General features: G+C 44.8%; 2 protein-coding genes across 13 annotated transcripts in view; one reads left to right on the top strand and one right to left on the bottom strand.

Annotated features, from left to right (window-relative positions):
* Nucleotides 1-12,101, bottom strand: part of LOC119909890 (uncharacterized protein DDB_G0271670-like) — a 13,157-nt gene extending 1,056 nt beyond the window's left edge. The window contains exons 1-4 of one of the 3 annotated variants that reach the window (XR_005445563.1): nt 3,691-3,965; nt 3,548-3,587; nt 3,365-3,469; nt 1-336 (exon numbers count right to left, since the gene is read on the bottom strand). The exon at nt 1-336 is cut by the window's left edge and continues 1,056 nt beyond it. Coding sequence is in view for 1 of the 3 variants with exons in the window: in XM_038728151.1 (XP_038584079.1) it covers nt 1-336; nt 3,365-3,378; nt 11,791-11,886 (446 nt within the window). In the remaining 2 variants the exon portion in view is untranslated. Of the gene's footprint in view, nt 337-3,364; nt 3,470-3,547; nt 3,588-3,690; nt 3,966-9,320; nt 10,722-11,764; nt 11,887-11,964 lie in introns of those variants that run through there. The other 2 variants (XM_038728151.1, XR_005445562.1) reach the window with 2 other exon arrangements.
* Nucleotides 1-12,250, top strand: part of kiaa0586 (KIAA0586 ortholog) — a 90,017-nt gene that overhangs the window by 40,222 nt on the left and 37,545 nt on the right. The window contains exons 28-29 of one of the 10 annotated variants that reach the window (XR_005445559.1): nt 6,692-8,473; nt 9,033-9,389. The exons of 7 other annotated variants lie outside the window; for them this stretch is intronic. The gene's annotated coding sequence lies outside the window, so the exon portion shown is untranslated. Of the gene's footprint in view, nt 1-6,691; nt 9,390-12,250 lie in introns of those variants that run through there. 2 more of the 10 variants (XR_005445560.1, XR_005445561.1) reach the window with 2 other exon arrangements.

Here is a 12,250-nt window from a genome sequence, read left to right as displayed (position 1 = left end):
TTGTTTCTAAAGTATTTAAGGATGTTGTGCTTTCGATCGTCTGGGTTTGCACACTTGTCTCCACATGGGGAGAGGTAAGAGTAGATGAGCAGGAAGTTTCCCTCACTGTTTCTCCTCAATGTGCTCAACTCTCGCAGAACTAGAGGTTCTGCGTGTTGAACACCTGCTGCTTTGGCTACGATCACACTGTGGCCTTTGTACACCACATCACCCCCATTAATCATGTCTTCAACATTTCCACTGTAGCGGTCAAACTGTAGGGCGTTACCAATCGCGTTTTGGTCTCCGCTCAGTGGGATGTTCGCGGCCAGACAGAACTGTACGTTTATCCTGTACCTGTTGAAGGAGACAGATGCACAAACTGTAACACAGAACTGAGATGATTTGATTCAGAGAGGAAGGTTATTCAGAGTCTGAAACTCGGCTGAAGTGCTTTCTCCTCTTGGTTGGACTTCCTCTGCAACACTTAAGACACTTGACCCTCGTTGCTCCAGAGGTGGTCGACCTCTGACACACATAGCAACTGTAAGTCAGCTAAATGAGTAAATGTAAACCAGTGAGTCTCAGTGGAGTTTTTTCGGGAGGCCAGTGAAAAGGTCATTACAGTAATGAAGTCGGCTTGAATCAGTTGTTTTGCTTTTGGATTTATTATGGATTCGTCTGTGGCAGGATCATGTTGGTGGTTAGAGGCGTTTAAACGTATTCCATTTCAGACTACGGATTAATATCAGCTTTTTCATGCATGACCAACATCTTTCCCCAAGTTTAACCAAGTGTTTAGTTGCCTTGTCTTACTCACACTTCAGACTTTTTATAAGCAGCTCAGTTGAAACCTACTTTTGTCCATGTGCACAGTAACAATCTTGAAGTTTTTCCACAGCAGAATCGGATAATAAACTCTGATGTTTTAACGTTTCAGACTTTTACCAGTCCATGTAAACCCGGGAAAAGAAAGATCACAGAGGGCTGACCAACAAAACGGTGTTTGTTTTTCAGGTGAAATTATTAAGAATAATTTACAGCTTATCTGAATCTAAACTAAGTAGGTACATAGGATGGATAATATCCTACAATAGATGTTCTGATGTTTTGCTAATCATATATATATATACAGTGGGTACGGAAAGTATTCAGACCCCTTTAAATTTTTCAATCTTTGTTTCATTGCAGCCATTTTCCAAAAATCAAAAAAGTTCATTTTATTTCTCAGTAATGTACACTCAGCACCCCATCTTGACAGAAAAAAACAGAAATGTAGAAATTTTTGCAAATTTATTAAAAAAGAAAAACTGAAATATCACATGGTCATAAGTATTCAGACCCTTTGCCGTGACACTCATATTTAACTCAGGTGCTGTCTATTTCTTCTGATCATCCTTGAGATGGTTCTACACCTTCATTTGAGTCCAGCTGTGTTTGATTATACTGATTGGACTTGATTAGGAAAGCCACACACCTGTCTATATAAGACCTTACAGCTCACAGTGCATGTCAGAGCAAATGAGAATCATGAGGTCAAAGGAACTGCCTGAAGAGCTCAGAGACAGAATTGTGGCAAGGCACAGATCTGGCCAAGGTTACAAAAAAATTTCTGCTGCACTTAAGGTTCCTAAGAGCACAGTGGCCTCCATAATCCTCAAATGGAAGACGTTTGGGACGACCAGAACCCTTCCTAGAGCTGGCCGTCCGGCCAAACTGAGCTATCGGGGGAGAAGAGCCTTGGTGAGAGAGGTAAAGAAGAACCCAAAGGTCACTGTGGCTGAGCTCCAGAGATGCAGTCGGGAGATGGGAGAAAGTTGTAGTAAGTCAACCATCACTGCAGCAATCCACCAGTCGGGGCTTTATGGCAGAGTGGCCCGACGGAAGCCTCTCCTCAGTGCAAGACACATGAAAGCCCGCATGGAGTTTGCTAAAAAACACCTGAAGGACTCCAAGATGGTGATAAATAAGATCCTCTGGTCTGATGAGACCAAGATAGAACTTTTTGGCCTTAATTCTAAGCGGTATGTGTGGAGAAAACCAGGCACTGCTCATCACCTGTCCAATACAGTCTCAACAGTGAAGCATGGTGGTGGCAGCATCATGCTGTGGGGGTGTTTTTCAGCTGCAGGGACAGGACGACTGGTTGCAATCGAGGGAAAGATGAATGCGGCCAAGTACAGGGATATCCTGGACGAAAACCTTTTCCAGAGCGCTCTGGACCTCAGACTGGGCCGAAGGTTTACCTTCCAACAAGACAATGACCCTAAGCACACCGCTAAAATAACGAAGGAGTGGCTTCACAACAACTCCGTGGCTGTTCTTGAATGGCCCAGCCAGAGCCCTGACTTAAACCCAATTGAGCATCTCTGGAGAGACCTGAAAATGGCTGTCCACCAACGTTTACCATCCAACCTGACAGAAGTGGAGAGGATCTGCAAGGAGGAATGGCAGAGGATACCCAAATCCAGATGTGAAAAACTTGTTGCATCTTTCCCAAAACGACTCATGGCTGTATTAGATCAAAAGGGTGCTTCTACTAAATACTGAGCAAAGGGTCTGAATACTTATGACCATGTGATATTTCAGTTTTTCTTTTTTAATAAATTTGCAAAAATTTCTACATTTCTGTTTTTTTCTGTCAAGATGGGGTGCTGAGTGTACATTACTGAGAAATAAAATGAACTTTTTTGATTTTTGGAAAATGGCTGCAATGAAACAAAGAGTGAAAAATTTAAAGGGGTCTGAATACTTTCCGTACCCACTGTATATATATATATAGAGAGAGAGAGAGAGAGAGGGGTTTAAATCAGTGAACATGTTGTGAAAACCACAGTAATACAGCACAAACATCACTGCATCACAAAATATCAGTTGGAAGTTAAGTTACTAGTGTGGATGCTGGGAGGCGCTGCTGGCTTCCTCTGATTGGTTATATTTCTCGGGCTGTTCATATCAGTTTGTCTGCATTCCAGCTGATGGAGGTCTGCCGACTGAAACCAGTAGTAAAGGAGGTACAAGTGAACAACAAGGTCTTTCCTGTTGGTTCTCACAGACAAAAATCACCTCAAGCTTCATGCAGTCAGGAGTTCCTCTGGATAATCCACAACTCTCACTGTCTTTTAATGAAAAGGTCAGACTTCAGTAAAAAGATCTGTCTCCAGTGAGTTCTGTGGGTTATCCAGAGGGACGGGGACTGTCTCCTTTGACTGGACCTTTTTTGTGTCGTGATGGAAGCAGAAATTTCCGAACCTGGATACCATCTGAGTGGACGGACAAGAGACGCGGGACATGATGATGTTTTTGTTATTTGGCTTAGCTGGATAATGAACCCTTCTTGTCCTGTACATGACATGAAATGCAGTCAGACTATGAGTCCACTCACTCTGTCCTGATGGCCTGTACGAGTCAGCCAGTTCACGTCCACATCAGCCAAACTGGTCCCAGCTGAGAGCAGGAACACCAGCATCATCCAGGGCAGGAGATTCATCTGAACAGCAGAACATCAGTGTTTAGTTGACCTCCCAGTTAATCAGTTCAACTCCTAAATGATCGAAAAGTTTCTCACCTTCACTGCTGTTTCCAACAAGCTGCTCGTCTCCAACAAGCTGCAACAGGAAAGATTCAAAAGTAAATGAACCTGCAGCAAAGTGAAACCAGGTTCTGGACTGAATTCAGCTCAGGACAAACTGCTGTTGGCGGTTTATTTACCTGCTCAGGTGGAGGAAGCTTTCTGCTGTCTTCAGCTGTACAAGTGGAGGCGGTGATGCTGTTTGCAGTAATTTATAGGGGGGAGGGCGGGGCAGGACAGGCAGTCCTCAGCTTAATCAAGACATTTAAAAATGGGGAAGAAAGAAAAGATGTTATCACACATCTGAAACCTCCCTGTCCACTGACTCCATCCGTAAAACTAGATCTTAATGAAATATGAGAAATGTTTTTTGTTTCTGGACTCAAAAAGAACGATCACGGTCAGGTAAACTAGCTTAAAAGCTGATTGTGAATCACATAAACCAGTTTAAAACCTGTTTCAGATCTAGATTCTCTGTGTGGCTCGTGGTCAGTAAAGAAAGACAAATCATCTTTAACTGTCACATAGAGTCCAGATGCAGGAAATCAGTGGGAGCCTTTACTCACTAATACAGCTCGTTACCAGCTTGTAAACCTCCAGAGGTCATCAGAAAATCCTTTAATAGCAGCTTAATGAGCCCTGCAATGAATCTCTGATACAAACCCCTGATGTTCACCCTTTCTGACTGAAATTACAACTGATTTTAAAAAGAATTCATCAGGACTGATTCAAGAAATGATCAGATGTCTGTTAATTCCTTAAAGTCTGAACTTTCAGCTGTTTAGAAAAAGGTGAAGACGACAATCTGTGATCTGTGTGTTGAAATGTTGAACTTCCTCAGTGTTGAACAGAGATAAGATGACGACTTCTGCTGCCTGGATGACCGACACTTTCACCTGAAACCAACTGCTGTGTTTACAAAGAGGTTTCATCATCTGTCAGCAAGGGTCAAACGTCAGAGGCCTGGTTTCAGAGATCTGGGGACTGGTATTAGAGGTCTGGGGACTGGTTTCAGAGGTCAGAGGCCTGGTTTCAGAGGTCTTAGGCCTGGTTGCAGAGGTCTTAGGCCTGGTTTTAGAGGTCTTGGGCCTGGTTGCAGAGGCCTTGGGCCTGGTTGCAGAGGTCTGGGGCCTGGTTTTAGAGGTCTTAGGCCTGGTTGCAGAGGTCTTAGGCCTGGTTTTAGAGGTCTTAGGCCTGGTTTCAGAGGTCTTAGGCCTGGTTGCAGAGGTCTTAGGCCTGGTTTTAGAGGTCTTGGGCCTGGTTGCAGAGGTCTGGGGCCTGGTTTTAGAGGTCTTAGGCCTGGTTTTAGAGGTCTGGGGACTGGTTTTAGAGGTCTGGGGACTGGATGCAGAGGTCTGGGGACTGGATGCAGAGGTCTGGGGACTGCTTGCAGAGGTCTGGGGACTGGATGCAGAGGTCTGAGGACTGGTTTTAGAGGTCTGGGGACTGGTTGCAGAGGTCTGAGGCTTGGTTGCAGAGGTCTGAGGCTTGGTTTCAGAGGTCTGAGGCCTGGTTTTAGAGGTCTGAGGCCTGGTTTTAGAGGTCAGAGACCTGGTTTTAGAGGTCAGAGACCTGGTTTCAGAGGTCTGGGGACTGGTTGCAGATGTCTGAGGACTGGTTTTAGAGGTCTGGGGCCTGGATGCAGAGGTCTGAGGCCTGGGTTTAGAAGTCTTAGGCCTGGTTGCAGAGGTCTGAGGACTGGTTTTAGAGGTCTGAGGACTGGTTTTAGAGGTCTGGGGACTGGTTTTAGAGGTCTGGGGACTGGATGCAGAGGTCTGGGGACTGGTTGCAGAGGTCTGGGGACTAATTGCAGAGGTCTGAGGCCTGGTTTTAGAGGTCTGGGGACTGGTTGCAGAGATCTGGGGCCTGGTTGCAGAGGTCTGAGGCCTGGTTGCAGAGGTCTGAGGCCTGGTTGCAGAGGTCTTGGGCCTGGTTGCAGAGGTCTGGGGACTGGTTTTAGAGGTCTGGGGACTGGTTTTAGAGGTCTGGGGACTGGTTTTAGAGGTCTGGGGACTGGATGCAGAGGTCTGGGGACTGGTTGCAGAGGTCTTCGGCCTGGTTGCAGAGGTCGGCCTGGTTGCAGAGGTCAGAGGCCTGGTTGCAGAGGTCTTGGGCCTGGTTGCAGAGGTCTGGGGACTGGTTGCAGAGGTCTGAGCCCTGGTTTTAGAGGTCTTTCACCTGAAATCCAGCTGCTCACAGTGGGTCTCTCTGCTATTTGAGTAAAGAGATCAGGTTTTTCCTAAACATTTCACCACAATTGTGGTTAAAGCTCTTGGTCTGAAGTCTATGTTTTCAGATGGACAGACCTTCTTAGGCACCAGAGCAATGACACAGTGTCAGCTCCTCAGCAGAAAAGACGAAACTGTGATCAGTGTGTTGAAATGTTGAACTTCCTCATTGTGGAAGAGAGATAAGATGAAGACTTCTGCTGCCTGGATGACCGACACTTTCACCTGAAACCAACTGCTGTGTTTTCAAAGAGGTTTCATCATCTCCCACTGAGGGTCAAACGTTAGAGGCCTGGTTTCAGAGGTCTGAGGACTAAAGACCACTGCAGTAGTGGACACTGCTGGCGTCAGTGGTCTGACAAAGAGAAGTGGTTAGGTGGGAGGGCTACGTAAATGTGGGTATCATCAGCGTAGATATGAGAACAGATCTTCAAGTGGGAGCACATGAAAGTTAAATAATAAAGGCCCTAAAATCGGCCCCTGGGGGACACCACAGGTCAAGATCGTTGGTGTTGTAGTTTCCAGTGTCCCAATGATTTGAGCCATTGGATTTGCAACATTTCCGGTAATGTTTGGTTGGTTTGATGGCTGACAGACGGGATCCTGTTGGGTTAGGATGCAGATGATCCGGATCAAAGAGTTCATTCAGCTTCAGACAAAAAGGAATAAAAGCTCTGAACTAACAAATAAAACCTGAGTAAGCTAAAAACAAAGAGTTCAGCAGATCAGCAGACTGTAATCCTGTAAAACAAACTAACACATATTTCATGTCTTCTAGAGACGTTTTTTTATTGTAATCTGATGTGAAGCGCTGTGAGGTGACCTGTGAGGAAGTGAAGAGACGTCTGAAGGAGGAAACACAGGAAATGCAGTCTGATAAACTGGGACTGATGAGTTGTGTTTGTTTCTCCAGCTGGAACCAGGATGGATGTTCATCTGCCCTCCATCAGACCGGAGGAGGAGGAGGAGGAGGAGGTTAGCGCAGCAGCAGATCCAGACTCCTCCACCAACGATGTTTTCTAGAGGGAAACTGAGGCCAGACGTCCGTCCATCAACATCTTCGTCTTTATTTGATTCAGTTCTGAACTGGTTGATGAGTTTCACAGCTGAGGAGAAATTTATCTTCATCCTCCTCTTTAACAGCAAACACGTCTTTCTTTCCACTGAAGTCTGTTTGATGAGGCTTCCTGTGACCTTTGACCTCTGTCCACCCGGTCAGCTGCCTGAAGCCTGAATAAATGGTTTTAATAAACTTTGACCTTCTCTGACTTCTTCTGCTGTCTCCTTGCTGGTGGTGTTTCTCAGAGTCAGTGTTTCTGTAGCTTTTCTTCTCAGGAGAAACTTCACCACGTCCCTCCTGGAGGGGTTTTACTAACCGCTCTGCTCTCATCGCTCCGACGCCGGCTGACTTCTGCAGGAGGGAAACAAACAGGTTTCATCCTCGATGAACGCGTTAGAAATGATGGAAAGGTAAATGTAAACCAGACTTCTTACTTCTTTACCTGAAGAGGTCGTGTTGAGCTCATTTTCAGGTTCCTCATTTGATTTGGAGCAGAGCAGGTTTACACCAGATCTCTGCTGCAGCTCCTCTTTTCACTCTGCATGTTGAAGCATCTCACTTCTAGTAGATCTTGGTTGGGAGCTACCCTTCACCGTCCGGATGAGACGCCCTGTGTAGACCGAAAGCGCTAGGTAGCTAGCTATGTTAGTGTAAAAGGCGTTGACAGCTTCCCAAAGCAGGCAGATCTGCGGTGACCTCCTTTGACTGACAGAACCACTTCTGAGCATGTGCAGAGCGGATCAGGCCGGCGGTACGGATTGGGCACTGACAGTTCCTCTCTCTGCCTCTCTGTGACTTCCTTTTCTGATTATCTGATCAGCTGAGTTTACTGATCAGGTCAGCAGCTGACAGTGAATGTGGAGAGCGCCCTCTGCTGGACCACAAGGTAAACTACTTCAAACCCGTGTTCTGACTGGAAACACTTTAATATTATATTTTTCTCACGTTTGAACAAACCTTTGAATAAAAATTGGTGGCAGCCCTGCTGCAGACACTTAGTCCATAAATGTAGTTTTACTGTTTTCTGACATTTTATAAATTAAACAAGTCACGTCTTTTTTTTGTTAATTGATAATAAGTGAGCAGACCAGTGGTTCCCAAAGAGACTCGTCGTCAGCACGAGTCTGTCAGATGCTTTGTGATGTGAAGAGGAAACTCCTTTAACACTCAGTGTGTGTGTGTGTGTGTTAATGGTGTTGATTGACAGGTGGCCTCAGAGCGCTCTGCAGGCACTGACGAGGTCACACTAAACCCAAACACCGCTCTGATTGACAGCCGTCAGTCACACTGAAGGGTCCTGTCTCATTCACCTCATTGCTGCTTTTATTCCCCAACCATCACTAATCAATACATCAGGGACAAACCTCATGATCACACTCTGACATCATCACGTCTCTGTTTCTTCCAGATGTGTCTCAAGTCAGTTTTGAAGAGACCAATCAGGGCTCGGTTACCGTGGATCCAGTCGGTACTCTGACCTCAGACCTGCAGACCGACCTGTCGCTGTCTCCTCCCCCACACCTGGAGAACACACACATACTGCAGTCCTGGTCCGACAGTACGACCCAAAGACAGGTAGGGAGCTCACAGTTTGAAGTGGGGCTGAGGACCCGTCCACATACTTTTGGCCACATGGTGAGTGAATGTTAATCCTAGGCTGTCCACCAGAGGGCGCCGTGTCTGCAGCGTTCACTGTGAAACAGCTGTGCTGAGGACACACAGTCCTCTTCTGTCTGTCTCCCAGTCAGCTGTACTGGGTCCACTGGTCTGTCTTTGTGTTTTATTCAGATCAATAACTGATCAGATCAAATCAGCTGTTCCTACTGTAAACACTGCAGGAGGAGGAACAACGAGAGCTGAGTGTAGAGCAGGAAGCATCAGCACACTGACTGCTGTTTAATTATACATAGAAACACACAAACACACAGGAAGCTGCTGTCACTCTCTGATTAGTAATGTGCGGTTTTTATTTCTACTTTTTCCCACAAACCGGGAGGAAAATCCAAAATACACATAACCTGTAACAGATATTAATAAATATACGACTATGTTGCACTATTATTATTTTCACTGTGGACTAAACTACCAACTCTTTCTGCATTAACAGATAAGAATGTTCTAACATGTTGATGATAATCAGATACATATAACAGGAGATCGTCTGCAAACAAATTTACGTGCTGCACGTTTTTAGCCAGCAGCTTCTGCAGCTGGACAGGTGAAAGGTGTCAGGTGACCACCCGGACCAGTTTTCACCACTGCAGAGTCCCAGGTTCTGGTTCTGGTATTTCATCTTCATTTCAAAATAATACTCTTAAACCAGTCAGCTGCCAGAAAATCCAAACTCTTCAACTTCACTAAAAAGTTCGTGTTTGGTATTAATATTTTTTGATAATTAACTAACTGAAATCCTTCCATTTTCAGTTCATCAGGTGATCACTGTGTGTTGATCAGTTTCTGGGATGAAGTCAGACATGGCAGGTTTGATGCTGAATCAAGCTTTATTCAAAATGAACATGCAGCACAATAACAGGTCTTTGCTTTGACTTTTGGGAAAATAAAAATGTTGTGAATTCACAGAGAACAGGAGGCATCTAAACTATAAAATATGATCATTATTAAACATGTAATCGTTCATTATAGTGACATGCCACAAGATAATTCACTAAATAATATATGTGTAGCAGGAAATCAAAGCTTTTACATCTGTGATGATCAAACGTTATTTAATGGGATTATCTCAGTGGGAACCACTGCCACGTATCTTATACTGGGACCAGAAACATCTGACTGTAGAAATACATGACTCTGAAAACAGGATGTGGTTCATTACATGTTTCTTCAGCTGATGTCTGAAAAGACACAAACAGAAGCATCTATTTGTTTATTTAAAGCAGAAGCTTTCGCAGTGAACTAATGAGCTGCGACAGGAAACTGCTGCGCTGTTAAGGATCGAGAATCTTCCTGTCTCAGGATTCATGTTGTAATAAACCACCTGAGTCCCAGCAGAGTGCTGAACTGCTCTAATCTCTGCTGACATACCCTCTCCTCCTACTGCTGCTTCTGCTCCTGTCTCTGCGTCTCTTTCTGCTGCTGTGTCTATCTCTGCCTCTGTTGTTGTCTCTCTTCCTACTGCTGCTTCTACTGCTGCTCTCTACTTCTGCTCCTGTCTCTGCGTCTCTTTCTGCTGCTGTGTCTATCTCTGCCTCTATTGTTGTCTCTCCTCCTACTGCTGCTTCTGCTTCTGCTGCTGTGTCGATCTCTGCCTCTGTTGTCTCCGTGTATGTTCCTGCTTCCTCCCTGTCCCGGCTTAAAGTTATTATCAACACAAACTTCTGAAACTGTCTGCTCTGACGAGCAGCTGTAGCACTGAAATCCAAAATTTTCTGGTTTGAAACAGCGGTAAATGTTTTGGAGACCAAGCCCAGAATTCCCAAGGTCTTGCATTGTATTTATCAACGTTTTTTTATGAATTCTACCACCACTACGAGGCTTATCAAAGACTGTTGTAAACACAAAGGCATAATTACCCCAAGGTGATAGATTTTCTTTTGTTAAGTATTGAAGGATGTTGTCATTATCATTATTTGGGTTTGCACACCTTTGTCCACACGGGGACAGGAAAGAGTAGATGAGCAGGAAGTTATTCTTTCTGTTTCCACTAAATTTTTGCAGGTTTGTCAGGACTCGAAATTCTGCATGGTCATTTTGTCCTTTGTTTTCAGGTTTGGCTATGATAATACTGTTGCCTGTATATACTTTATTTTGCGTTTCAACTGTGTCTTTAACACCTCGTTCTTCCCAAAGCATTTTACCAAGTGTGTTTTGGTCTCCGCTCAGTGGGATGTTCGCAGCCAGACAGTAATGTCCTGTTATCCTGTACCTGTTGAAGGAGAAAGATGCACAAACTGTAACATAGGACTGAGATGATCTGATACAGAGAGGAAGGTCAAAACTCTGGGGTCGTATTCACAGAGGATCTGACCTCTGCACAAGCAGCTCTCCTACACATCACTAACACACAAATTTATCTGAAGAGCTTTGCACAAAGCTGCTGAGAGAAGACAAGGAGTTTTAAGCTGATATAAAGTTCTTTCACTCCAGAAAGTCTCATAGACATCTGTGTAGGATCATAAACTCTGACTGTGAAAGCTGAAATTCATAAAACAAACAGCACCGGTACCATAAACACAGTACGTCCATGTAAACCCGGAAGATGAAATACCAGCAGTTCCTCCATCTGAACTAATGAAAGTCAATCAGCTCTTCTGAGTGTGAACAAAAAACTGTGAAAATCTTAATACCAGTTCGAAGTTAAGTCATTTCTATGGATGCTGGGAGGCGCTGCTGTCTTCCTCTGATTGGTTATATTTCCCGGGCTGTTAATATGAGTTTGTCTACATTGTGCCTGATGGAGGTCTGCAGCCCGAATCTTTGTTAATAAAGTCCTGACAAGTGAACAAAAGTGTGCAGGATTCTTTGTTTTTTTTCACGTGTCCACATTGCACAAAATCTGATCTTCCCTGCAGCCAGAACACGATCACAGCAGTTTCCAGTGAACTTCCTGTTTGATCTCCTCGACATCAACAGCTAAAGTCCGGCTTCATAGAGACCCATCAGAAATAAAATCCATGTTCCTCTGGATAATCCACAACTCTCACTGTCACCAGTTTTTATTGAAAAAGTTAGAATTCAGTAAAGAGTCCTGATGAAAACTGTCCTCAGTGAGTTCTGTGGATCATCCAGAGGAACAGGGACTCTGTTGACAGAAAGTTTTAACATATACAGATATTTCCAAACCTGGAGACATAAAACTATCTGAGTGGGCAGATTAGAGGGAGCTAATGATGCTTTTAAACCTGGGTTAACTGACACTTCATGTCCTGTAAATGGCATAAAATACAGTCACACTGCGAGTTTACTCACTGACTCCTGACGTGCGTTGTGATGGCCTGTACAGTACGAGTCAGCCAGTCCACGTCCACATCAGCCAAACTGGTCCCAGCTGAGAGCAGGAACACCAGCATCATCCAGGGCAGGAGATTCATCTGAACAGCAGAACATCAGTGTTTAGTTGTCCTCCCAGTTAATCAGTTCAACTCCTAAATGATCGAAAAGTTTCTCACCTTCACTGCTGTTTCCAACAAGCTGCTCGTCTCCAACAAGCTGCAACAGGAAAGATTCAAAACTAAATGAACCTGCAGCAAAGTGAAACCAGGTTCTGGACGGAATTCAGCTCTGGACAAACTGCTGTTGGTGGTTTATTTACCTGCTCAGGTGGAGGAAGCTTTCTGCTGTCTTCAGCTGTACAAGTGGAGGCGGTGATGCTGTTTGCAGTAATTTATAGGGGGGAGGGCAGGGCAGGACAGGCAGTCCTCAGCTTTATCAAGACATTTAAAAATGGGGAAGAAA

The sequence above is a fragment of the Micropterus salmoides genome, unplaced genomic scaffold, assembly GCF_014851395.1.
Source record: "Micropterus salmoides isolate LMB-PRFRI ecotype aquatic unplaced genomic scaffold, ASM1485139v1 Ms_hic_scaffold_19, whole genome shotgun sequence".
Classification (NCBI taxonomy): domain Eukaryota; kingdom Metazoa; phylum Chordata; class Actinopteri; order Centrarchiformes; family Centrarchidae; genus Micropterus; species Micropterus salmoides.
The sequence above is the reverse complement of the archived record's forward strand: the minus strand, read 5'-3'. Positions and strand labels throughout refer to the sequence as shown.